The following is a 27,524-nucleotide window of genomic DNA, read 5'->3' as shown; positions in this document are numbered from 1 at the left end:
GCCAAACAAATGTGAAACACACTGGCATGTTCTTAACCTACAATGCCAAAGCTGGGGGTACCCATAGGATAAGAACTGGATATTTTATGCACTTTGAACTTGGGAACTAGTGGATTCTAAGTTTTAAAATCATTCCATACTTTTCTGACAACGAAACGCCCAGAGCAGTGTATGAAGACAGCTTGGGGCTGAGGAAATGAGCAGAAAAACACGGTTAGCAGGAGCCCGGTGGCCAGCATGGAGCGGCCAGGCATGGAGCTCTGAGAGGCGATGGTATCTGTGGCTTCAGAGGCATCCCCAGAGCGCGTGGCCACCCGCAGGACTCGGAGCTGCCCCAACCAACAGAGGACAGGTCCGGAGACAGCTTTAAATGCTCCTTGCCAGGTCCATCATATGGAAACCCGACCTGGCCCAGCAGTTCGCACCCCGGGAGGTTGCCTCAGCAGACCCTTACCGTACAGATAATCGTAAACCCGGTTGGAGAAGTGGCTCCCAGCCCCTGACTTCTCCCTGCATCGTGGCTGAGACACCCGCAGGTTGGCCTGAGCATCCCTGATGGTCACTACATGGCTCATGATGCCGCTTCTTTCCTCAGGCCAGCGGGCGATCTGCTAGGAAGGCCCAACCGGTGAGTGCCTGGTAGCTATGGTAACCTCCACCGCCAGCGCTGGAGTAAAAGGGTGTGACACGTGAGAGGCGTGGCCGGGCGCCGGGGGGGCGTGGCGTGGCACGGGAGAGGCGTGCCGGGCGTGGAGGGCGTGGCCGGCACGGGGCGGGCACCAGGAGCCCGGACCTGGTGGATGGAAGCCGGAGAAGGGGAAAGGAAGAGAAAGAAAAAAGATCAAGCCCGGGGAAGAGGGCTGGGAGAGGTGAGGGCGAAGAGGGAAAGTGGAGGTTGCGACAATCTCGCTTCTTACTATAAGTCAGAGACAGCAAAGGGAGCTGTCAGCTGCCCACCCAGGATAAAGGCCAGCAGCTGAGGGAAAGGCTTCAGGAAATTCAGCAGCAATCGAGCAGCTACACCCGTAATTTCTTTCGGAAATCCCTGGGAAATCTCGGAAACTTCTAGAAGTGTTGGGTGCTTTCATTTCAGAAAGCCCCTTTGCAGGGGACTTGTGATTGCTGGGAGTGTGGCATCCAAGGCCTCAGCGAGCTCTGGTCAGGGAACGGAATGGGCTCAATAACCCGCCAGGGCCTGTGGATGGGCCTTAGGGCAGCTGAAATGATGCTGCTGGCACGAATACTGCTTTTAAAATCCATAATGGAAGGACTTAAAGGAAAGCAGATGGCACTCCAGTGTTAATAATGAACCTAGTATGCCCATCACTCAGCATTCAGCAACATTTTAGCAATCTAATTTCTTTGCTTCCCTGCCCTTCACCTTAAAAAAAAAAAACACGTTATTTATCTAGATGCCAAACTGATAACAGATATGCAGGGTTTTTTTCACCACTATTATCATAACACGTTTCACAAAAGCGCCTTCTTAGCGCCTTCTTAGCAACATATTCAGATCTCCCTGCTTGAGCCTAAGATGGCATTTATAGTTGGTTTGTTCCAATCAAGAACTACTCCCTCACTCCTATCCCCATCCCACCCCATCCCACCCCATCCCTAGCCAGGGGAAAATAACTCTTCACGCTGTAGTTTGATATGTCCTTTAAGTCTTTTATCCTACAACATGATTTCTAATACTTTTTTTTAAAGATTTATTTACTTTTATTGGAAAGGCAGATATACAGAGAGGAGGAGAGACAGAGAGGAAGGTCTTCCATCCAATGGTTCACTCCCCAAGTGACCGCAACAGCTGGAGCTGAGCCAATCCGGAGCCAGGAGCCAGGAACTTCTTCCAGGTCTCCCACGCAGGTGCAGGGTCCCAAGTCCTGGATTGCTTTCCCAGGCCACAAGCAGGGAGCTGGATGGGAAGCAGGGCCGCAGGGATTAGAACTGGCGACCATATGGGATCCTGGTGTGTGTAAGGCGAGGACTTTAACCACTATGCTATCATGCAGGGCCCAATTTCTAATACTTTCAATAAGTACTACCTGGGATTCCTCTACAGAATTTTTTTTCAAATCAACTTACAGAAGAAACTCTGGGTAAATTCTGTATCAAATTTTAGGGAAATAAGTTGGAGCTACTGCAAACTCCAATGTTAGCCACACTGTTACTTTGTTTAATATCATTTAACATACCTGATGTTTTAACCCATCATGTTTATTGTTCTTCAGATATTCTTACATTTAGTGATTGTCAGATGACTTTAGCTAGAATTTCCCTCCCCATGCAGGATTCCTGTCAGGAATCTCCCATCCAGCGCCCCCCACCGTGCTCCTTGGCTATATGTTCCCACTTGCTTGTACTGAGTACTGAGTGGCAACAGTCCTCACACATACCACATTGACCCTGGGTGCACTCGGGTCATGCTCTACAAGCACCACTCACTTTTTAATGTAATGCTGCCCATTAACATAAGCATCCTGCGAGACTCAGCTCCACCTTTGCCAGCTTTGTGATTTTATCCAAGGCCTCCAAATACAGTGACATGTCGTTTTTTTCTTCCAATGCCACAGCACCTAAAGTATGGACCTATATGTATAAAAACTGTTTGCAACTCTCTTCCTTGTCAGGCTGAATTCACTGAGGACACAAGACTTCACATGGTCACTTTTTAAAAAATCTAGAAAGTACCGGATACATAAAAACTTGGTAAGATGACTATGAGGTACATCAAACCACCTGTAGATTAAGAAAATGTGCTAAGTGATAGGTGCTGATTTTAGTGTTTACTAGAAATCTGTAAGCAAATAAAGCACGAAGTGTGGCCAAAGAACAACTGTCAAGGTTATAATTTATACACCTACACACTTCTGAGAAAGTTTGTACAGGCTGCTGGAAAAGGCCTGTCATAAAAGATTTGGGTTTTCAAAACTCACTATCTCTTTCCATTTAGCTTTCTTCCCATTTCCCTGGGGGGATTAAGGTTCAGGGAACTGAGGGGAAAAAAAGATACTGATACTCTGTTTTTACTGCTGGGATGAACAATTTTTCATCTGTAATTCATCACTTTAAAAAAGCACACACTTGAGGTTTTGGAAAACTAGAAAGAAAGCTATACAAAACCCATTTACCTGTCAAAACTGAAAACCACTTCTGCCAATAAGCACACATGTAAATCATATGCAAAAATAGCCTTACTTGCTTTGCAAATTACAGCATACAAAAGCATTAACTAGACAAATGAGAATTTAAACTTGTAATTCTTTTCTCTCAACATATGGTGTCACCCCTTCTCCATTAGCCTCAGCTACCCATCCTTTCTTGGTCAAGTCTCTATACCTGGAATCAGACATGAAAAATGAAAACCAGCTATTTCTTTGACAGGCTTGAGCCAGGCCAAAGTCAGGAGCCAGGAAATTCACTGGGGTCTCCCATATGGATGACAGGAGTCCAAGGACTGGAACCATCTTCCTCTGCTTTCCCAGGTCCATTAGCAGAGAGCTGGATCAGAAGTAGACCAGTCAGGACTTGAACCACTACCCACATAAAATGCCAAAGTCGGGCCCGGCGGCATGGCCCAGCGGCTAGAGTCCTCGCCTTGAATGTGCCCCGGGATCCCATATGGGTGCCGGTTCTAATCCCAGCAGCTCCACTTCCCATCCAGCTCCCTGCTTGTGGCCTGGGAAAGCAGTCGAGGACGGCCCAAAGCCTTGGGACCCTGCACCCACATGGGAGACCTGGAGGAAATTCCTGGCTCCTGGCTCCGGACTGGCACAGCACCAGTCGTTGCACTCACTTGGGGAGTGAATCATCGGACGGAGGATCTTCCTCTCTGTCTCTCTTTCTCTCTGTGTATCTGACTTTGTAATAAAAATAAATAAATCTTTAAAAGAAAAAAATGCCAAAGTCACAAGCAGTGGTTTAACTCATGATGCCATCATGTTGATCCTTAATAGTACCTTTATAGTCAAGGCTTTTAGAAAGCATTTCCTTATTTGTGCCCTGTTACCTTGCCAGGGGTGTCACCTCTTTCAGAGAATGGCTGTTTGGTGCCTTGGATAGCTAATGTGCTCATTCAGTACCAGGTGGCTAAGATGCCAATTTGAGTGTTTGGATTTGAGTCCTGGCTCTCCTCCTGATGCCTGTCTCCTCCATACATATACCCTAGAAGACAGAAGGTGATGACCAAGCACTGTGTCTCTGCCAACCAAGTGGGAGACTTCCATTGCGCTCCCAGCTCCTAGCTTCGGCCTGGCCCAGCCCCAACTCCCGTAAGCATGTGGGGATCAATCAGAGGGTTAAGGAACTCCCTTTTGTTCCCTCTTGGTCTCTGCCTACATTTCAAAGACAAATACATACATAAACACATAAATGATTTCTTAAAAGAATATTTTTTAGGGCCCGGCAGCATGGCCTAGCAGCTAAAGTCCTCGCCTTGAAAGCCCCGGGATCCCATATGGGCGCCGGTTCTAATCCCAGCAGCTCCACTTCCCATCCAGCTCCCTGCTTGTGGCCTGGGAAAGCAGTCGAGGACGGCCCAATGCATTGGGACCCTGCACCCACGTGGGAGACCTGGAAGAGGTTCCTGGTTCCCAGCATCAGATCTGCGCGCACCGGCCGTTGAGGCTCACTTGGGGAGTGAATCATCAGACGGAAGATCTTCCTCTCTGTCTCTCCTCCTCTCTGTATATCTGACTTTGTAATAAACTGAATAAATCTTTTAAAAAAAAAAGAATATTTTTTAAAAGTCCACCAAAGTCATCATTTCAAGTCTCACTGCCTACTAATTTAGCAATTTTAGCAATACCATGGAGTGTCAACTCCAAAAAGTTAAGTGTTGCTGCTTGAAATCAGAATCGAGAAGTGAAACTTGATATGCTAGGTACTAAGCAAACTAACCTAGAGTTAACTCTGTAAATTATACTGTTGAATCCCATTTTTTATTTAGCCCCATATATCATCTATTTTCAATTTAAGTATCTCTCTAATGACAGCTCTCAAATGTATTTTTATTGAGGAAATCAGGTTACTGAGATTTCTCATGAGGCAGAATAGGTAACAATAATTTTTGTTTTCTACTCCTTCTTTTCCTTTAATACCAAAAACAGGCCATCCCACAGGTCAAAAGGACTCAGGCATTCAGGCAGGGCAAGAAAAGTACAGGATACAAATCATGTAAAAATCAGATGTGATTTTAAAGCCAGCCTACTCACAGATAAAAATTAGGAGCAACCGTAACCCATCTGTGTGGGTTAACTGAAACAAGAAGAGAATTCAATAGCTGGAAGTAAATGGCTACATATTCTCTCCTCCTTTGGTCTTTCCTTTAAGGACAGAAGAATATTCCATGTTGGAGAAGCACTGTAAACATCATGGGGCTCACACATGAAAACACAAGTTAGGGCCTGGCACGGTGGCCTAGTGGCTAAAGTCCTCGCCTTAACCATGCCAGGATCCCATATGGGTGCCGGTTCTAATCCCAGCAGCTCTGCTTCCCATCCAGCTCCCTGCTTATGGCCTGGGAAAGCAGTCAAGGACGACCCAAAGTCTTGGGATCCTGCACCGTGGGAGACCCAGAAGAACTTCTGGCTCCAGGCTTCGGATCGGCGCAGTACCGGCCAGCCCAGTCACTTGGGGACACAAGTTAAACCACACTACAGGTTGGGCAGGAGACAGCTTGCTACCCAGTATTTTTGCCTGAGGTTTGCCATTTACTAGCTTACCTGCAGCAAGCCACAGAGTTGTCTTGGTCTTCTCTGAACTGAAGCAGTGAAGAAGTGAATTTTATACAAAAGGCACTTAGCAAACTAACCTCATAATTGCCTCTGTGAAACAAATCTGTTTTTAAAAAGTCTTTTCCCATGTGTACATTCTTTCTTTTGGTGTTGTAATCTGTGCTTACAGCTTATCATAATTCTCTCAACTCCCTAAACTCTCATAGATATTTATGTATCCACATGCACTTATAGATTTCAAGCTAAATCTATGAAACACACTCAGAAACAAATGTTCATGGCTAGCATTATGGCATAATGGCCCAGCATCCCATATGGGTGCTGGTTTGAATTTCAGCAGCTCCACTTTCAATCCAGCCCCATGCCAATAAGCCCAGATAAGCACATTATCATGTGATCAAGTCCCTAGGCCTTATTTTATGTGGGGGATCCAGAAGAAGCTCCAGACTCCTGGCTTCTGCCTAGTGCAGCTCTGGCCATTGTAGCTCTTTGGGGAGTTAACCAGAGAATGGAAGACTTCTCCCTTTATCTGTTTCTTCCTAATTGCCTTGTGAATAAAAATAAATTTTTTAAAAATAATCAATCTTTGGCTAGGTGATATTGGAAGCTTGAGTACCCCAAACACTTATTATACCCCAAACATTAATACCAGCAGCTATTGAACAATAATTCCAAGTCCGCTTCAAAAAGAAGAGTTCACAATGGATGAAAGATTGTCTCTACAACTCTGCTTTTCAAATAAAGAAATAAATCTTGAAAAAAAAAAAAGCTCTTTCCTGATTTGTAACAATTCTCTGCAAAGTAAAATTCAACGATTCTGTTTATTACATTGCAAATAACATGGGTACTGGCTCACTAACATACCTAACTGAAGTCAACAAATCCTTTTTCACATTTTTAGTGGATGTGCAGCAAGTCCACAATTGAACAATTCATGCTGAAGACATTTGGAAGAAAAGTCCAAACTGCACATCAGCTGAGGATTTCATGTGTACGGTGGACAGGAGAGGCCCAAGGACAAAGGGACCTGCTTGGGGTTTGGATTTGTTACTGGGGATCGGTTGCTTGGGGCTTTAGTCTTTTGCTCGAGAAAGAATTTAGACATGAGAAAAAAGGCAGCAGTGAGCATGCCACCAAGTCTAATGAAGAAAAATAATGAAGAGAGCACACTGACAGATCCTGGGGCTCTCTGTAAAGAACTGAGAGCCCAGTATGCATTCAGAAGGCAGAGTTTATGCATACTGGCTGTGTGCCCTCTCTCTCTCTGTATATATTTTTAAAGATTTATTCATCCTCATTGCAAAGGTTGATCTACACGGAGGAGAGACAAAGATCTTGCATCTGCTGCTTCACTCCCCAAATGACTGCAATGGCCAGAGGTGAGCCAATTGAAAGACAGGAACCAGGAGTCTCCTCTCAGTCCCACACTGGTGCAGGGTTCCAAGGCTTTGGGCCATCCTCCACTGCTTTCCCAGGCCACAAGCAGGGAGCTGGATGGGAAGTGGAGCAGTTGAGACACGAACCGGCACCCATATAGGATCCCAGTGCTTGCAAAGCAGCCATTGCCCTGAGTTGTGAGCCCTCTTTATCCTGCTCCTACACTCTTCCTGAAATGAGGCTGGGTAGAGGGTTTTACAACCCCTTCTAGAATTTCACGGTAGTCCTCATGGTGAAGCAAGGATTTCCCTCAGCAGCTCCTAGGGAGCGGGCTGGAACCCAAGCAAGCAGGTTACTGAGCAGCACTAAGACTTCTGATATGTAAATGCCGACTTGCTTCCTTGCCCCAGTATGCAGACATTCCTATGTCTAGCTGTAGCTCTCACTGTTTCCTAGTTACCTTGACAAACTGCAAGATGTCTTTGCTTGTGGGAGGGAAGGAGGAGGGAGGAGGGCAAGAAGTAACCAGGTGATGGATGCCACTGTGTGAAAGACACACAGGTCACCAGTGTTACTGAAAGGAGCTGGCGTCCGCTGGTGCTTTCTCTCCTTTACGTAGGCTAAGTCACTTCATGGAGTTAGGCTTCAGTTTTTGCATTTGTGGTGGGGGGTGACAGGGCTCACAGCTTTCTTAGTTGTGCTACTGGTCTCATGTTCTCATTCTAGGTGAACCCTGTCAACATGCTTGACAGGTTTGGACACTTTTTTTTTCTTTTAATTTATTGTTAAGGGGAAGGGGGGAGAGACCTACCTCTGGTTCACTCTCCTAGTGGCTGCAATGGCTTAAACAGCTGGGCCCACACCACAGCTAGGAGCCCGAATCTTCCTCCGGGTCTCCCGAGCGGGTGCAGGGGCCCAAACACTGTGTGCATCTTCGGCTGCTTTCCCAGGTGATTAGCAGGGAGCTGGATTGGGAAGGCAGCGGGATTCCACACGGCAGCCTGTGGAGACGCCTACAATTTAACCCGCGCCGCTCCCACACCAGGCCCTCCCTTCACCTTTTAAACGGCGCCTCTGCGCATGATCGGAAGAGATGCCTCCCCCACCCCGCCGCCTTATCCCTTCTGCGCACGCGTCTTTTACACACTCAATACGCACCCTTCCAGGACGGTGGGACTTCCTGTCCTGTTGAGGGCGACTGCGGAAGTCCGTGCGGGCGCTTAGGTCTTGCGGCGGCTGGGAAAATATAACGTAGTGTACGTTAATAACCGCTTTCGGCGCGAAAGATGCCGGGTCTGGCGGCCGCAAGCCCTGCCCCGGCCGAGCCTCAGGAGAAGAAGCCGCTGAAGCCCTGCTGCGCTTGCCCGGAGACCAAGAAGGCACGCGATGCTTGGTCAGTGCGCCGCCGGGAGGGGTCCTGGCGCTCGGGCCGCTAGCCCCGCACCCCTGCACCTGCGCCACGCGGATCTCCGCGGAGACCTCAAGGGCCCCGCCGGTGTCCCAGTCCCCCGGTGTTGACTGTGCTCGTATCCCCGCACCCCTGCGCCTGCTCCACGCGGAGCTCCGCCAGTGTCCCAGTCCCCCGGTGCGAGGAAAGGGCCAATGGAGGAGAGTTAGCTGGGCGATGCCGCTTGCTCTCCACACGTGCTACTTCCTAGACAGGGCCCTTCGTGAGCTCTGAAGATGTAGAAATGCATAGTTATGGCCTGCCTTAAAGGAGTTTAAAGTTATTGGGGACTCATGCCGTGGCTATGGCGCATGGTAAGGCCTATGGTATAGGATTTGGCAAGGACAAGAGACTAAGCATTTTCTGGTAGTTTTAAACATTTCTCTCCAACACCCCCCCCCACACACACACAAAGCCTCTGGACACATTGCTTATAGTTGTGAAAGGATTCCTCTCCAATCCTTTGAAAACAAAGTTAAAAAGTATCTCACGTCTGCATGATCAAGCCTCATATGGGTTTGAAATAACTCATCCAATTGATCAATTCGCAGAAAGCTTTGTTCATTCTCATTTTATCTCTTTTTGCAGAGCCAATCGGTTTAGATGAAGCTCTCGGGTATCGGGATATGAGGTTCTCCCTCATGCCCCCTGCTTTTTTTACTTGAAGTAGGGAAATCAGAAGTAGTAGGGAGAGGGGTTTATGGAAAGAAGAGGGGCTCAATGAAAAATACTGTGAAGGGAGGAAGACAGCGACCTGATACCGCACCAGTGGTGCCAGTAGGTGCTTCTTGGGTGTGTACAGAGCATGACATAATGACAGAGCCAGGCATCCAGAGTCAAGGTCGGAGTCCTGTCCCACCAGCTTAGTGACCTTGAACACATGATTGAGCATTTCTGCCAAATGTGTTTGTAAAATAGGCCTAATAGAAGTACATGCCTGATTATTTTTACTGTGAAGGAAAGTGACAGAAGTCACATCAAGTTCCTGGCATGGTCAGTGAGTGCGGGCTGTTACCTTGATAAGAAGGCATCTGCAAGGAGCCCTTGACTTTTGAGCGATGGGTAGGGTGAGCCCAGTTCTGTCTTTACATTCTTGCTATATGAATTGTCTCAGACCACTTTCCCAAATAGTTGTCGTAAAGAATCGGTTTTTTCTTGTAACCGAGGTGGGTTTAACCTGATTATTTATTAAAATTACATTTACATGTAATCAGGTTAAATCACTTTCTAAAACTCCTAGAAATGAAGCTGTGTGGTTCTAGCCTTTACCTTGTGGATTTTACAAGTCAGAAACTCTTTGAACACCATATGGGAGATTTAAGTTTGAGAGAGAGACAGAGCTTCCACTACTGGTTCACTCCTTAAATATCCTTAAAGGACAAGGCTTGACCAGCCTGGAGCCAAGAATTCACGATTTCCCACATGGGTGACAAGGACCCGGCTGCTTGAGCCATCACCTTTTGCCTCCCAAGATGGGCATTAGCTGGAGTTGGGAATGGAGCCGGCATGGGACCCAAAGGCATTTGGATGTGGGATGTGGGCATCCCAGCCAGATGTTTTTTTTTTTTTTTTTTTAAGATTTATTTTATTTTTATTACAAAGTCAGATATACTGAGAGGAGGAGAGATAGAGAGGAAGTGGAGCTGCCGGGATTAGAACCAACGGCCATATGGGATCAAGGCAAGGACCTTTGCCACTAGGCCACGCTGCCGAGCCCACCAGATGTTTTTTTGATGTTTATGTTGTTGACTGCCTCATGATTAGAAATCAATGTGTTAAGTGTGTTTTAATATCAAGGTTAGTTCTTTGGTGATAGGGCCAAAATGTAAGCTCTTGTCTCTGCCCTTCATTTGAGACACATATGATATCCATTGAGATTATCCCATTGTAGAGCCGTGTGGGCAACCAGCACAGTTTGACATGTCTAAATATGTCTTCTAACCAGACTCTCCCAGAACCTGTTTATCTGTGGAGCAACTTTGTAGGTGTGGAAATAATCACCATAACAACAACAAGGCTGTTTTGTGTCACAGCATGGTTTCAAGTATCATCATACTTGTGATTTGCCTCACTCCGTCAGTGTATGCTTATTTCTTGTGCTTCATGCTCCTTTTGTTATGTAACGAGTACATTTTGTTTGTAGCATCATTGAGAAAGGAGAAGAGCACTGTGGACATCTGATTGAGGCCCACAAGGAATGCATGCGAGCCCTGGGTTTTAAGATATAAAATGGTAAGCTTGGTTTCTCTCTATTACTTTACAGATATAAAAAGCATTGAGCCACATTCTGTCTGAAAATTAGTTCCCCTGGTGAAAATGCCATGCTTTTTTTTTAAGATTTATTTATTTTTATTGGAAAGTCAGTTATCTGAGAGGAGGAGAAACAGAGAGGAAGATCTTCCATCTGATAATTCACTCCCCAAGTGGCAGCAATGGCCGGAGCTGAGCTGATCTGAAACCACGAGCTTCCTCCAGGTCTCCCACGCAGGTGCAGGGTCCCAAGGCTTTGGGCCATCCTCGACTGCTTTCCCAGGCCACAAGCAGGGAGCTGGATGGGAAGTGGAGTAGCCAGGATACAAGCTGGTATCCATATGGGATCCCGGGCGTGCAATGAGAGGACTTAAGCTACTAGTCTACTGTGCCAAGCCCTAGGTACCATGCTTAAATATCAGTAAGAGACCACAACTCATCAGCTGTCAAAAATATGGGTGGATGAAGCTGATAAATTGGGAGGCATTCATTAGTTTAAGAAGGGGAGAATTTAGCTCTCAAGAAAGGATTTGACAGAAGTTTTTGGAGTTAATTAGATTCAGTAGACTGACAGACATAGTAAGTTCAAAATGGTCCATTGTTCAGCTTAAAGGAACCGGAAGGAGCATGTTCTGTGTATCCTGTCTCTGTTGTGGATATTCAGTAAATGCCTTTCAGTAAGCACTAGGTAACATGAAAGTACTGCAAGGTGGAAGTGGAATTGTTGCTGTTTCTTAAATTACGTACCATTTTTGGAAAAGCTTTGAGTACAATTTTTTATGTGATATATATCCAATAATATCACAAATAAATTACTTCCTTTTGTTCGGAAGCTTTCTAAAGACACTGACTAACTTAGCTCACTCCCTGGCTTCATGCAAGTCTCTGTTCAAAAGAATGAATGTTCTGTTTTCTCACTGTGGATTCATTTGGTCTACTTTCCTGAAATTTTTCTGGACTTTCTTGTAATTTTTTACATTTCATTCACAATTTGCATCTTAGGAAGAATTTTACCTCTTAATAAATTGCATAGACTACATATATTTATTCAATCAGAAAATCTTGTTAACCCCTCCTCAGTCAACAACTCCTATAATGTGGCATCTCTTTTGTTTTTTAAAGATTTATTTTTATTGGAAAGGTAGAATTACAGAAAGGCATAGAGACAGAGAAAAAGATCTTCCATTCACCGGTTCACTCCCCAAATGGCCACAACAGCTGGAGCTAAGTAGATCTAAAGCCAGGGGCCAGAAACTTCTTCCAGGTCTCCTGTGTGGATGGAGGGCCTCAAGACTTGGGCCATCCTCTGTTTCCCCAGATCATGAGCTGGGAGCAGGATCAGAAGCCAATACGTGAACTGGTACCCATTTAGGATACTGGCACTGAAGCTGAGATTAGCATGCTATGCCACTATGCAGGTCTTTGGCATCTCTTTCTTATCATTCCTTATTAGCAGTGTTCATTAGAAATATTTATGATGATGGAAATGTTTTATACCTGCACTGTTTAGTATGGTAGCCACTAGCTATGTATGGCTATTGGACACTTGATATGTGGCTAATGAGACGGATGAACTGAATCTTTAGTTTTTTAGAGTGACTAGTCTGTATTTAACTCTGTCACTTGTATAGTATTTTTTTTTAAATCATATACCTTGCTTTACTCCAACTAGTACATAAGCTCTGAGAAAGTAGTTTTCTGTTTGGTTCGATATCAAATCCCCTGCAATTTTAATAATACCTGGCACAATAGAGGATTGTTAATTAAATGAGTAACTGAGGAAATCAAAGCTTGTGTTGTGAAATGACCACAGGATCAGAATTCCAGCCTTGGTCTCCAGGCACTCTTTGCTGTGTCCCTCCCCTAATATCCACGTTACGTGACCACTTGTAACTTAATAACAGCTGAGTGATAATGCAGTGCGCTGTACCAGTATGATAGCGCTAGAGAGCCTGGCTTCTTTCCCCCACACCCCTTGCCTGTCTCTTTGGAATTTCATGTATGGCCAGTTGTCCTCCCAGAACTATGGAAGAGGAGAGATAAGGAACGTGCTGAGCTGATGAAACTATGACTGTGGTGGGAAACAGTGTCGGCTCAAAGACTCTGTCTTCATTTGAATTCTCCTGATATCTGATTTCTCATGTTTAATTTTCATTAAGACATTGATCAGTCCTCTTTAGATCTCACTGTTCATTTATCAAAAGGAAAACACATATGGACTCTAAAGTATCTGTGCTTCTGTAGATGCATAATACATTACGTGACTGTTAGAGAGTTACTCAAAGAAGTCCTTTAGTGAACCATTTTGTAAAATAAATATATTTGAGGGAGAATGCCTTCTTCCTGGAAGTGATGATCAGTTTCTTTATCTAAAAGTCTGTAGATTACAGTGTTGTTTGTAAGAAAAGTAGGTTTATATTTTTTATTCTCAACTGGAAGGATTTTTAAAGTTTTATTAAAAAAGTTGTGATAGCATGCAATACTTATACTTTTTATGGAATATGATAGAGTATTACAACACATCTACATGGTAGAAAACCACTCAAACCAACCAGCCTTTCCATTTCCTTCTATTCCTTGTGTTTGAAACTTACCAGCTCCTCTTTTCCGATTCTTTATTCAGAATATATATTCTTGTATACTGTACTATAGGTGATTTTCAAGTAAGCTTCTCTATAACAGTAATGGGCTAAAGCTAAAGAAGCAGTTGTAGTGATACTGCTAAATATAAGTTATAGGGCCAAGTGCCGTAGCCTAGTGGCTAAAGTCTCATATGGGCTCTGGCTCATGTCCCAGCAGCCCTGCTTCCCATCCAGCTCCCTGCTTGTGGCCTGGGAAAACAGTGGAAGACAACCCAAAGCCTTGGGACCCTGTACCCGTGTGGGAGCTCCTGGCTCCTGGCTTTGGATCGGCTCAGCTCTGGCCATTGCAGCCACTTGGGGAGGAAATCAATGAATGGAAGATCTTCCTCTCTGTTTCTCCTTCTCTGTTAAATCTGACTTTCTAATAAAAGGAAATGAATCTTTTAAAAAACATATATATATATATACATATATGTGTGTGTGTGTGTGTGTTATAGTAGCAAAGGCAGAGACTTGAAAACCACAACGAAGTGGTGTTTCTCCCTCTCCTTTCCAGAAGCAGCCCATCCCCTGGGAGGTGCACTCTCCCTGGTTGCTGCTTTTACCTTCCCTCCTCTTTCCATGTTCATTTGTTTACTTCACGAATAAAACTGTGCAAAAAAAAAGGGGGGAGGGGAAGAAGAAAAAACAGGTGAGATGATGGTAATTCTAGAGTTTTTCTGTCTTATGACTGTATTGCTGAAGGAGAAGGTGGAGATGAAGCTACAACCTGATCAGAAGTCTAAGGACACTAGGGCTGGTTTTTGGTGTAGCCGTTCTGCTGCCACTTGAGACACTTGCCTCTCCTGGGAGTACCAGGCTGGAGTCCTGACCCCTCCGATGCAGATTCAGCTTCCTGCAGCAGATGAGGACGCAGCAGATGAGGGTCCCAGGAGTTGGGTCCACCCTCTCCATCCACTTACTAAGGAAGACTCAGATTACATCCCTGGTTGGTAGAGCCATTTGGGAGGGAGACTGGCAGATGAGAGATCTGTCTCTGTGTGTTTCAAAAAGGTGAAATAAATTTTTAAAAAATATGAGTACATATATCTATCTATATCTATCTATATAGGCAAAGGGCAGCTAGTATCTGTCTGCAGGAGGAGTCAGAAAAGGCTTGGAGAACCCAATGTAGAGGCCAGAGTCATTGGGATAAACTAAAGGACTAACACTGAGAGTAGTGAAAACATATATGTATTTTTAAAGATTTGTTTATTTATTTTTACAAAGTCAGATATACAGAGGAGAAGGAGAGACAGGAAGATCTTCTGTCCAATGATTCACTCCCTAAGTGAGCGCAACGGCCAGCGCCAGGAACCAGGAATCTCTTCCGGGTCTCCCACACGGGCACAGGGTCCCAAGGCCTTGGACCGTCCTCAACTGCTTTCCCAGGCCACAAGCAGGGAGCTGGATGGGAAGTGGAGCTGCCGGGATTAGAACTGGCACCCATATGGGGTCCCGGCCCATATGAGATCCGGCGCGTTCAAGGCGAGGACTTTAGCCACTAGGCCACGCTGCCAGGCCCATGAAAATATTTTTTAAGTTTAATTGAACTTGATAGTTGGGTTTGTAAAAGGTGGATTTTACCCCCCAAAAAAAGTCAAGCTTCTATTTATGTATGGAGATGTGATCCTGAGAAAAAGGGTCATTCATGCCATTCCAAAATTTATTCATTCCATAGAAATTTTCTGGAATCTTGGAAAACACCTGGGTGAGAAAATTGACCTCTCCTGTCAAAGACTTTAATCTGGAAGAAGGTTCTGGGGCCAGGGGCTTTCATGTGCTAATTTCATGGGTTGCTCTCCTTGAAATGTTAAGTGATTTCATTTTGGTTATCTTTCCTGCCCAGATTTAGAAGACTCAGTTGGATTTTTCCCTCTTTATGAGGCTTGTCTTCTTATGTAAACCAAATAAAGGGAAGGGCTAGTATTTGCATAAAATTAGAGAGTTGGTTAGCCACCCTTCAGGGTTGTTCTCTGTGGTGGAAAGGGGTGGGGGAATTAAGAGGTTTGTGGAGAGAAGGCTTACATTGACAAGACCGGCAGCTACTCTCCCTTTCTTATCTTTAGAAAGGGGATTTTTTTAAAGGTTGCCTTTATTCTGCCCTTGGGGTTAGCTGGAGTAACTTTCCACCGGAGTGTACTAATAATGTGCTGAGGCTGAGCTTCTGCCTTAAGCTTTGCAGATCTTGCCAAGCGTTCTTGAGGGGGTTAGGGCTGGGGTGTGGGGCAGAGAAGTGAGTGGGGGGAGTTATAAATCTCTTGAATATCTGTAAAAATCAGCAGCCTTATTTTTTTTAGAAGATGTTTTTGAGAAAGTAAGACCGTATCTATAGAAATTAGAATTATTATTTTTACTTCAAGACATAAACTGTAATGCATCAAATAGTTTGTGATGCTTTTAATTTGGCAAATTTAGAATTTAAAGTTATGGATCTTTTCATTTCATGAAAATAATTTTGGGGGTTGGTTAATAATGTTTGAGGTGTTCTTGTTAGTGATTTTAATTCTATTTCCTGAGTCTAGCATGATGTTTTAAACCTGATTTTCTAAAATAAATCTTTTTCCATAGGTGGTCTGCTCTGTGAACAAATAATCCCCTGAAGAATGAAGAAAAATAAACGATTATCAAAGTTCTTTAATGCACTTTGATAAATGGAAAATATATTTATAATTTATTTTAAAAACCAAGGAAAATATATATGATCAAAAATCTTCAGTTGTGTTTTTTATGTGTTCCTCACATGTTCCTTATATTTAGTATAAATGTACATCTTAAGGGATATAATATCAGTAAATCTAACAAATTTTTTAATAATAAATTTATTTTCTTTTTGATGATGTTTACATAGTTAAGTGGACCACGGATTAGGATAGGGAGGGTCAAGAAATGGGGGAAAGTGGAAGAGACAACTGCTTGCAATCTCCTTTTTTCTTCCTGTATCTGGAGAAAGTCAGAGAGAAGGGGAGAGAGTCGCTCCCAGCAGCTCAGGATGGCCACACCTGTCATCCCAGGGTCCCCAACGTGGAGCATGTTCCAAGGGCACCGCATAAGTGATTTTGATAATTCTAAGACAGTGTTGATTTCATTGCCACAAGGCTGAGGACATCCTTCAAAGGTCCATTGGCTGTTACAGTCCACGTTAGAGTACCCACTCACCCGGATACTTGCCGTCAGAGCCTGGCCGGGAGAGATGTCCAACTTCTGTCCTCCATCATACTAGATGTCCCCTGCAGGCCTCAACAGCCAAGGAGACACAGTTTTGACACATGCAGTCGATGGTCAGGCCACAGATCCTGTGATTTTTACCCTTGGCTGGAGTTCTAAGTGCTGTGGTCCAGTTGGGGGGGTTCCCAAAGAAACCTCACCAGAGGGAACTCCAGACATGACTTCTTTGTGTTCCAGCCTGAGCAGGGTCTGGCTCAGTCTGTCACCCATCTCGGCCTACACACTCACTAGCAATGGTAGTTGCCTGGTCAGTTCTGTCCCCAGCCCCATCTCGTACACAAACCAGTGGATGGTTTGACCCAGCCTATCCCTGCCAAACGTACACTCTGCTCTCAAGTGCACTGGTGGGAATTGTAGCGTAGTCAGAGTGACCCTGAGAAACCTCCCACCAGGCCCACCCCCAGCCTTGGTTCCTGCTCATGCTAGTATGTACAGCAGATTGGTCTAGTTTGTCCTGCATTGCACTCAGTTTTCATACACATCAGTGGATGTTGAATCCTAGCTCAGCCTGACCAACCCCACTGTCCAGCCCACACTCCTGCTGGTGGGTGCCATAACCTATCCAGCCAGAACTGCCCCCACCCCTGGTTCCCATGCTCACCTGTGGGAGCTGCCCATCAGAGGGGTACCCACAATTTCCCTGCTAGGGCCACTCCCAGCCCTGGATCTTGCAAATTCCAGGTGGTTCTGTATTTCAGCCTGACAGCTCACATGTAGGTCAGTATGTTTTGTAACTGCCCAGCCTGGTCTGCTGTTAGTCCCAGATCTCATGCTCACCAGTGAGTCCTCACAGGCCCACTGTCAGGCTTGCCCCCACTTTAGTCTTACGTGTGCTGGTGGGTGCTATGGCCCATTCTGGCATGGCCTGCCTCACCTTGGCATTTGCTGGTGAGTGCTACAGCCTGGCTCAGCCCAGTGTGCTCCCAGTCTCAGCTCATGCTGGTGGGTGCTGCAGCTTAGCCCAGCCTGGACTACCCCCTGTCCCCTCCAGCCTGAACTAACACATTTCTTGTGTTCTTGTTACTATGTCATCCTGGAAATTTTTTGTATTTGTGGTGGAGCAAAAGCAGAGGTTGATCTCGCCTAATGAAATGTCCCACATTAGGTGCATGACAGCATGAATAACTACCTACCAGTTTAGAATCAATGGGGTCCCAGCATCATAGCATAGGGGATAAAGTCCTCACCTTGAACTCCCTGCGATCCCATATGGGCGCTGGTTCTAATCCCGGCGGCCGTGCTCCCCATCCAGCTCCTTGCTTGTGGCCTGGGAATGTAGTCCAGGACGGCCCAATGCTTTGGGATCCTGCACCTGCGTGGGAGACCCAGAGAAAGCTCCTGGCTCCTGGCTTCGGATTGGCTTAGCTCCAACCGTTGTGGCCGCTAGGGGAGTAAACCATGGGATGGAAGATCTTCCTCTCTGTTTTTCCTTCTCTGTATATCTGACTTTGTAATAAAAATAAATGAATCTTAAAAAGAAAAAAAAAATGTGTAGCCATATATGATTTCAAACTTTTTTTTTTCATTTTTAGCTGTTGGAAAGAACTGGACAAAACTGTCTTAAATATTGAAATAGTCTTTTTTAACTAGTTTCATCATTTGGAAAAATTTGTTGAGAGTTTATACCAGATTAGGGTGAAGGGCTTTGAAGATCTTAGCTGTTTGGCATAATTAATCTGTGTATAGCTAGTTAAATTTTCAGATAGACCAGGATGATAAATTTAGTGCCTGGAGAATGGACAGTTGAAGTAGAGACTAGATTGATTCTAGGATCATGACTGCTCCACTTCCCATCCAGCTCCTTGCTTATGGGCTAGGAAAGTAGCAGAGGGTGGCCCAAACCCTTGGGACCCTGCACCAGTGAGGGAGACCCAGAAGAATCTCCTGGCTTCAAATTGGCTCATCTCTGGCCATTGTGGTCATTTGGGGAGTGAACCAGTGGATAGAAATTTTTCTCTGTCTCTCTGCTCCATAAATCTGACCTGCCTTCCTAATAAAAATTTAAAAAAAGAGCTTGGCCTTCTAGTATGACACACTTAGGTTCAGTAGTTAGCTATATGGAATCAAGGAAATCACAGCTGCTTATCTGTAAAAAAGGAAAAAAATAAATTGACAAGATATTAGGTACTAATTACAATGATTTATATATAGCATTTATAACAATATCCAGCACTTAGTATTATTAGACATTCTGTAGATTTTTTAATTCTATATTCATACTTTTACCTAAACACATATTTGGATACAGTACTTTTAGTAAGCACATTATAGAATAACCATCTGGATAAAGAACAGAATTTTGGACTAATATGACAAGTATAAACCGACTTCCCATGCACTATTCTTTTTTTAATATTTATTCATTTTTGTTGGAAAGGCAGATTTACAGAGAAGGAGAGACAGAAAGTGGTTCGCTCCGCAAGTGGTTGAAATGGCTGGAGCTGAGCCAATCTGAAGCCAGGAGCCAGGACCTCTTCCAGGTTCCCACATGAGTGCAGGGTCCCAAGGCGCTGGATGGGAAATGGAGTAGTTGGGACATGAACCAGTGCCCATATGGGACCCTGGCAGATGCAAGGGGAGGGTTTATCCTCTAAGTCATTGCCCCAATCCCACCCATCCCACCCTGCAGTATTCTTGGCAAACAGTTATCCATACTCTGAATGTATACACATATAAAAATAAAAAAATGTATAACCTTATTATCAAATGTTAATTTTATATGTGCTGTCTCAAATTTTTTCTAGATATTTGCATTTTTTTTAAATAAAAAATGTTTTTTCAGGGTATATACTTTTTGGTGAGATTATATATAATATTGTGTGCTCTTTCCCCGTTATATATTTAAGTAAGAGTGAGCATAGTTCTACAGTGTTATTAGTATTGGCTATCATCTAGGGCTTACGATAATGTGACCCATTCTATATTTTTTGTACATCATTCATTCAACAAATGTTAGGGGGAAAAAAGGATGAACAGGCTGTATGTCTGATACCATTCTAGGGAATTAGGTCTCAGTATGGAATAGGATCCACACCAGGTATCTAAATTCTGGCTTGTGAAAGTTTTGTTTCATTGGGGTTTTTCTGAGGCATAAGGAAGAAGTCATTTGCAATCCCATGTCTTCTCTAGGCTAGGAACACTTTTTGTTTTTCTAAGATTTATTTTTATTTGAAAGGTGAAGTTACAGAGAGAGAAAGAGGGAGTGAGGAGAAGAGACGGTATGTCCATTTATGGGTTCACTGGCTAAATAGCCACAATGCCTGGAGCTGGGCCAGTTCAGAGCCAGGAGCCAGGAGCTTCATCCCAGGCTCCCACATCAACGCAGAGTCCCACCTTCTGCTGCTCTCTCAGACGCATTAGCAGGAGAGGGACTGATAATGGAGGGGCTGGAACTAGAACCAGGGCCCATATGGAATACTGGTGTGAAAAGTACCAGTCCCTATGAACCACTGTTTGGATGCTCTTTTTATATGCTTGTGTCTGTGTGTACACACACACACAATTTTTATTTGTTTATTTTCAGCTACTCTACAGCACTAAAAAGTCCCTTTAGAAAGTCTTTACAGATATCCTTTGCTAATTGCTCAACTAATAATGGACTAAAGGAGATCTCTGCCTGATCTCTAGAGCTGCGGTACCTAAATGCATCTAAGTATCTGAAGGTGTCTATGTCCTTACATTCTTAGCAACACATTAACTTTGTTGTGTTTTTTTGTTTGTTTTGTCTTATTTATTTCCTTTTTTTAGAAGCAGACAGAAGGTACTTCCGTCTGGTGGCTCAGTCCCCAGATGTCCATCTCGGTTATAGCTGGTCCTGAGCCATGACCCAGGAACTCAGCCCAGGTTTCCTATGTGTGTAGCAGGAACCCAGCTAACTAGGCAACCCTTCACTTGTGCCTCCAAGGGTCTGCACTGGCAGAAAGCTGGAATAGTGAGCTGGAACTAGTGTTTGAACTCAAGCACTCCAAGCTGGAATGCAAGCATCTTGACTAATGCTTAGCCATCATCTTCTCACCCCCACATTACGTTGTTCAGCCTTTGCCAGTTTGGTATGCTGATCTGTAAAGGAGCAAGAGCAGCCTTCCTGACCTCTGCCACCATTAAAAATAATCTCATAAGGCCTCTGACCATTCTTCCCTGGTACTTCAGATTTCCCAAGCATGCTGTGCAGCATTTTGAAAATGGTAAGAGATGTTGCCAACCCAATTTGAAAAGGAAAGAACTTCACCACCTCATAGGTATCAGTCACCTCTTTGTTAAGCCCCTCAACTCTTAAAGGTACATTAATACTGCTCTGTGTTTCACTGAAGTTTGATTTGATGGCTGATGAAGGTGGTACCGTATTCCTCAGCAAAGACAACTTTAGGTTAATTGTGTCTTTCACAGATCTAATGTGAGGCAAGTGGAGAAATTATAATTCCTCTCTCATTGACAGCTCAATTTTCTTTGTACTACCAGATATCTAATACATACATTACCTCTCGTAGTTGAATGTTCATTTGTTGCATATTCAGTGAATTCTGATTATGTACAAGGAATAGCCCCCAGTGTTAAGTATCCATGTGTGAATAAGGCATACTGCCTGTCCTCAAAGAAATGAAAGGCAGTTTGATTCAACATTTTTTTTTTTGAAGATGTGTTTTTTGGAAAGCCAGATATACAGAGAGGAAGAGAGAGAGGAAGATCTTCTGTCCACTGATTCAGTACACTTGTCCCCAGGAGTTCCCCCACCCCCAGCTTCCTCTTCCAACTCACTAGCCATGTGACTACCTTAGCAGTTGCCAAGGAATAGGAATTAGGAGAAAACGTGTTGTGCTTGACCTCAACCAATATTAGTTCAGGCACTGACAACAGAGGGAGAAGCCCACCTATAACATATTGCCAAGCAACATCAGAGTCCTATAAACCAGAAAAAAAAAGGGGAATGCTTACTAGGAAATAACCAGTAACATCTGCCCAAGATCAACTTGGCAGTGTGTGTCCAAAGCCTTTTTTTTTTAAGGATTTATTTATGTTGGTAAGTCAGATATACAGAGAGAAGGAGAGACAGAAAGGAAGATGTTACATCTGCTGATTCACTCCCCAAGTGGTCACAACAGCTGGAGGTAAGGCAGTCCAAAGCCAGGAGCTTCGTCCAGATCTCCCACACTGGTACAGGGTCCCAAGGCCTTGGCTGTCCTCGACTGCTTTCCCGCACACAAGCAGGGAGCTGGATAGGAAGCAGGACTACCAGGATTAGAACTGGCGCCCATATGGGATCCCGGTGTGTGCAAGGTGAGGACTTCAGCCACTAGGCTACTGTGCCAGGTCTTTTTTTTTTTTTCCTCAAAGCTTTAAATCATGCCTCTTGTTCTGTTTTAATCTATATATTAGGAAAGCATTAATTTCAAGCTCATTGTCTCTCAGACTTTACTCCTATGTTATTTAGAGCCAGCTACTTCATCCTCACTCTACTCAAGTTCATCACAGATCAATGCTAGAAAAATAAAAGTTTTTTTTTTAAAGATTTATTTTTATTACAAAGTCAGATATACAGAGAGGAGGAGAGACAGAGAGGAAGATCTTCTGTCCGATGATTCACTCCCCATGTGAGCCGCAACGGCTGGTGCGCGCCGATCTGAAGCCGATGCCGGGAACCAGGAACCTCTTCCAGGTCTCCCACGCGGGTGCAGGGTCTCAAAGCTTTGGGCCGTCCTCAACTGCTTTCCCAGGCCACAAGCAGGGAGCTGGATGGGAAGTGGAGCAGCTGGGATTAGAACCGGCGCCCATATGGGATCCCGGGGCATTCAAGGCGAGGACTTTAGCCACTAGGCCACGCCGCCAGGCCCGAAAATGAAAGTTTTTAAAAGGCCTGGCCCAACTGTGGCTGCTGCAGGAGTTTGGGGAATGAACCAGTGGTTGGAAGATTTGACACTTTCTTTCTGTGCCTTCCAAATAAAATGAAGATTAAAAGATTTTAAATGAAAATGACCTGCACTTTAAAAAGGCACATGAACACAAACTTTTTGGTATTAAATTCAAAGACTGTAAATGTACCTGTCAGACAGCTATAAAAATGTCTTAGCACTTATCTCCCCATCTCTGCCCTTATTCCAGCATAGTCCAATAACAACTAATGGTTCAGACCCAGTTGGGTTCAGGGCCACACTGGATGATCTGCCCTCGGGTTCCTCCCCGATTCTGTGTCCTGCCTGTTGCTGCCTCGGATTTAGCTACAACAGGCTGCTCTCTGTTACCGGAATATGCCATGTGTTTTTGTTTTAGTTCTGAGCTTGACTTCACATTCTGTTCCTCCTTCTTGGAATGCCCTTCTCAACATGGGGAATCCCTCCTCATCTTTTCAGACCAGCCTAAATGTCATCTTCCCTGTGATAGTTTTCCTTCATTCTTTGCTCCCTTGTTACTGGTTTTCCTTTGAAACCTGGCCATTCTAATTTTGTTGAACTGCATTTTTTTTTTCTGGATCAATTCCCACTAGGCCTAAAGTTCCTTGAATCCTGTAATTGTCCTGTTTCATCTTTGCATGCTTTATTTCTGGCTCCCAGAGCACATCCTGAAAGATGCTTGAATTGAACTGACAAATGATACAACTTCTATTTCTTTTTGCTTCTTTCCCTCAAATATTTTCTGCTATGCTTCTGTCTTCATTTTTGTGATGTCTGTGGATTTCTTTGTTAAGAATATACCGTTTGGGGCCCAGTGCAGTAGCCTAGTAAAAGTTCTCAACTTGCATGTGCCAGGATCCCATATGGGCACCAGTTTGTGTTCCGGCGGCCCTGTTTCCTGTCCCAGCAACCCCGCTTCCCACCCAGCTCCCTGCTTGTGCCCTGGGAAAGCAGACAAAGACAGCCCAAAGCCTTGGGACCCTGCACCCGTGTTGGAGACGCAGAAGAGGCACCTGCCTCCTGGCTTTGGATTGGCGCAGCTCTGGCTGTTGCGGCCACTTGGGGAGTAAATCAGCAGATGGAAGATCTCTGTTTCTCCGCTCTGTATGTCTGACTTTCTAATAAAAATAAAATTTTAAAAAATCTTAAAAAAAAAAGACTATACTGTTTGGACACACAATTTTTCTTCATCAAATCTGGATTTCAAAATCAAATATAACTTTACATTTTGACCATACAATCTTGTCTCACAGCCTCAGCTCAGTGGTTACTGCTTATCCCACATGGGGTTTGTGCGTCTGTCTGTGTTGTTTGATATGGAAGCTACCCGGCAGCATGCTCAGATCCGCTATGGCAATCAAAGAGCCTGTGTATGGCTACATGTCAACTTCCCAGAGAACCTAAGAGCATGGTCTAGCACAAAATACACAATGCAGAATCCCAATGATCTAGGCTTTAATCCCCTTTTCACACATCAGGCTGTAAACCTGGACAAGTTCCTCAGCTCCTTTCAGCCTGATTCTACCATTAAAAAAAAAAAAAAAAGATTCTCCAGGTGACATGAGCCGACTACAGCTGCTTGATCAATGTTAATACCCTCTGCTCAGATGAGCACATAGGTGGTTGACGGGAGCAGGCCGAGTTCATTGCGGGCCCATCAGTGCAAGTGAAAAGTAGTTGATAGGTCTGCCTGTCTCTTTAAAGGGTCAAGGCCAATCCATTGGGCAAGCTTACTGAGAAAGATGATCTGCTTTGAAATTCTATCTCAGAGAAAGCCTTTGTGGCTTCTCTGTTCCTGTGCTTCTGACTTCCCTGCTCACAGCTGGCAGCAACACCTCTGCTGGCCACTCTGGGGGTGCATGACTAAGGTGGAAGAATGAACAGCTGCCGCTAGTTAAGGTAGGCCGGTTGGTTGGGAGGCAGGCAATGACAGAAAAGCAACATCTAGAAACCCCCCGCTTCCGTTGATCAGATAACATCATAGAGGATGCTCGGGACCAGGACTTTAGCAGGATTAGCTCTTTAGCAATGATTTTTTTTTTTAATCTTGCTTTTGGAAAGAAAGAAATAAGATATGTATTTGTTGAGCAGTTGATTTTAATCAAGGAAAAAACTTGGCTGCCTTCAACATGTCCCACATTTTCACATCTCCATGCCCATGCTGCTCTAGTTCTCACCAGTCAAGGTGTTGACCTGCTTGCCCATATGGACTGTCCTACCCCCACACCTGAGATCAGCTCCTGGTTCTTCTCAAATCTTCCCCCCAGAAGCTGCCCTTCGTTCAAGCTGCCTGTTCCTGTCGCTAACTCAGTGCTTGTTTGTCACACACTGAATTGCCATTGTTTTCTGAGCACTCTCCCCTAAGGAATAAAGCTTGGCTCATGGTAGGCACTCAGTAAATATTTGTTGAGCTAAAAATTTCTCTTTTTTAAAGTTTATTTATCTATTTATTTATAATTAATTTATTTTTCTTTGGAAGGCCGATTTTATGGAGGAGAGACAGCTGCCCCCAGGCCTATTTGATGATTACTGATTGCTTTAGATAGACTATAGCAATGTGGTAAAGGCCCCTGTGGCTGAGCCCTTGAATAGCTGTGGGAAGTTACTGGGCTCCCCTCTCAGGGGCAGCAATAATGTCCGTGGGTGCTAACCTCCCTGGGAGTGGGTTGCACCAAGCAAATGAAGGAGACGTTTGGAAGCCAGAGAAACACGTGCCTTCGCCCATGTGTGTGTGCTTCACAGTTATTTCTGCGTAGCCCCAAGTAGTTCCCCAAACTCATCTTGATGTTCCTTTCTTGGGAAATCATCAGACATTATAGGAGCATGAGGTTGAAAATAGGGATCTAAGACCTACATTTCAACTTACTGTGCAAACCACTTGGAACAGAATATTCAGTCTGATAGACTTGGGTTCAAATCCTGTTTCTCTACTCCTTAGCTGTGGGAATTCACCGCTCTGGGCTCAGTTTCCTTTCAGATCTAGAAGGAAGATAATATTTATTTTAAAGGGTTGTTATGATGATTTGGTAAGTGTATAAAATGCCTTGTCTAAGTCTGGCCTGTCTAGGTGTTAACAGGTGTTGGTTATAATGCAGAAATACGGGACAGGGTTGTGGCTGATGATCTGAGCAATGCATTACTGTTGGTTATCACTAGATCCAGTTGTATGCAGGGGGAAAGTCAGCCTCAAATTCAAAATGCTGCTTCACATCGTTATTTTGTTAAATGGATATCGAATACATGCACAATATTTGTGGTATACGTTAGTAAGTCTTTAGGGGGTTTCCAGTTTTCCCTTTTAGGACTCCTTTCTGATATTAGCCCACACTTTCCTTCTCTCATGAGTCCTCTTAGCTCTGGAAGCCTGTTGGCCCTCTCCACAACAGTCTGCCTGAAGCATCGAGGTAAACCCTCTGCTCACTTTTTCTTTGTCCCTCACTGCCTGCCTCTCTTGCCCTGCGGTCTTATCTTGTCCCCTGGGAGGTATGTTAAGTGCTGTGCCAGACTGCCTGTGTGCCTGGCCTGTTTTTTCTCACTGCCAGTACCTCTTGGATTCCAATTCCAAACATGGTATCCATCTGGGGTCACCCTTTCTTCCGGTGCCAAGAGAGGACGCATTCCAAATGGAGCACAAGTGTGCCTCTCCTGCTGGGCTCTCCTCACTCCGCTGGGGAACAAGAGAGAGCAGGATGTGAGCGCCGCACCCCACGCTGCCAGAGCTTCATGACATCTCGCAGTCCCACCTTTCCCGTGGAACAGCTTAAGTTTTCTGCTAAGAACTAAATCTGAAGACTCCCAAGAAACCCCAGGCCAAGTCTACTTGCCAAAGTTTTGCTGGCGCCGGAGCCTTGCTGAAGAGGGAGAGAGAGAAACACACACACACAAAGAAAAGTTTCTTTTAAATTCTCCATGAAGTGTATTATGTTCTGCCATTCATTCCCAAAGCCACAGGAAGCATTCCACTTGGGAAAGGGAGTCGGTGAGAAGCGGAGGTGAGAAGGTACCTGGGACAACAGATGCCTTTGTTTTCCCTGTGGGGACAGTATTAGAGCCTAGTGTGGCTTGGCGACGCCGCAAAGATGAATGGCACCAGCAGCAGTACTGTGGGCCAGCTCCTGTGGCAGAGGCCAGTGTGCATCAGCTGGAAGCCGGACATGGAAGGGGCCGTCTACCACCTGGCCAGCTGCATCCTGCTCCTGGGCTTCATGGCGGGCAGCGGGGTATATGGCTGCTTCTACCTTTTTGGTTTCTTGGGTACAGGCTACCTGTGCTGTGCGCTGTGGGGCTGGTTCCATGCCTGTGGCCTGGACGTTGTCCTTTGGAGCTTCCTGCTGGCCGTGGCTTGCGTGCTCCAGCTGGCTTACCTGGTATACCGCCTGCGTGAGGATACCCTCCCTGAGGAATTCAACCTCCTGTACAAGACGCTCTGGGTGCCCCTGCAGGTGCCCCTGCAGACGTACAAGGAGATTGTGCACTGCTGTGACGAGCAGGTGTTGACACTGGCCACGGAGCAGACCTATGCCGTGGAGGGTGAGACACCCATCAACCGTCTGTCCCTGCTGCTCTCTGGCCGGTGAGATACTCCGTCATTGCCCCAGAATTGTGTTTTCCCCCTTTAGACCGCACTTCTCCTTTCCTGATCTGTTTCTTTCCATTTCGTGTCCCCGTCAACTTAGGGAAGGATATGGCAGGTCAAACAACCTAAAATAGATTTTTCTAAGAGTAGATTTGCTTCCTCTTTCTTAGCATTTTCTAAGAGATGGCTAGATCATTGAGGTAACTTCTTGGTTGGCAAGAATGAATGATTGTACATGTGCTGCCAGATGTGGGTAACTGGTTTTTTTTTTTTTGTTTTTTTTTTTAAGATTTATCTATTTGTATTGCAAAGTAAGATAGAGAGAGGAGGAGAGACAGAGAGGAAGATCTTCTGTCCGGTAATTCAGTCCCCAAGTGACCACAATGACCAGAGCTGCGCCAATCC

At 44.9% G+C, this 27,524-nt stretch overlaps 3 protein-coding genes across 5 annotated transcripts in view; 2 read left to right on the top strand and 1 right to left on the bottom strand.

The window, feature by feature from the left end:
• CFAP91 (cilia and flagella associated protein 91) overlaps positions 1-674 on the bottom strand; it is a 52,848-nt gene extending 52,174 nt beyond the window's left edge. The window contains exon 1 of the mRNA XM_004577876.3: positions 455-674. Within this exon, the coding sequence (XP_004577933.2) occupies positions 455-575 (121 nt within the window). The 5' untranslated portion in view covers positions 576-674. The remainder of the gene's footprint in view (positions 1-454) is intronic.
• Positions 675-8,287: 7,613 nt separating this feature from the next.
• On the top strand, positions 8,288-16,148 carry LOC105942642 (cytochrome c oxidase copper chaperone). Its single transcript, XM_012931254.3, has 3 exons — positions 8,288-8,505; positions 10,703-10,791; positions 16,002-16,148. The coding sequence occupies exons 1-2, from the start codon at positions 8,399-8,401 to the stop codon at positions 10,785-10,787; spliced, it is 192 nt and encodes a 63-aa protein (XP_012786708.2). The 5' UTR covers positions 8,288-8,398; the 3' UTR covers positions 10,788-10,791; positions 16,002-16,148.
• Positions 16,149-26,167: 10,019 nt separating this feature from the next.
• Positions 26,168-27,524, top strand: part of POPDC2 (popeye domain containing 2) — a 42,930-nt gene continuing 41,573 nt past the window's right edge. For 2 of the 3 annotated variants that reach the window (XM_058661935.1, XM_036494856.2), the window contains exon 1: positions 26,174-27,116. In XM_058661935.1, the coding sequence (XP_058517918.1) occupies positions 26,623-27,116 (494 nt within the window). In that variant the 5' untranslated portion in view covers positions 26,174-26,622. Of the gene's footprint in view, positions 27,117-27,524 lie in introns of all 3 variants that reach the window. The other variant, XM_058661934.1, reaches the window with a different exon arrangement.

Source organism: Ochotona princeps, chromosome 3 (assembly GCF_030435755.1).
Source record: "Ochotona princeps isolate mOchPri1 chromosome 3, mOchPri1.hap1, whole genome shotgun sequence".
Classification (NCBI taxonomy): domain Eukaryota; kingdom Metazoa; phylum Chordata; class Mammalia; order Lagomorpha; family Ochotonidae; genus Ochotona; species Ochotona princeps.
Note: the sequence above shows the minus strand (reverse complement) of the source record. Positions and strands in the feature narration are given on the sequence as shown.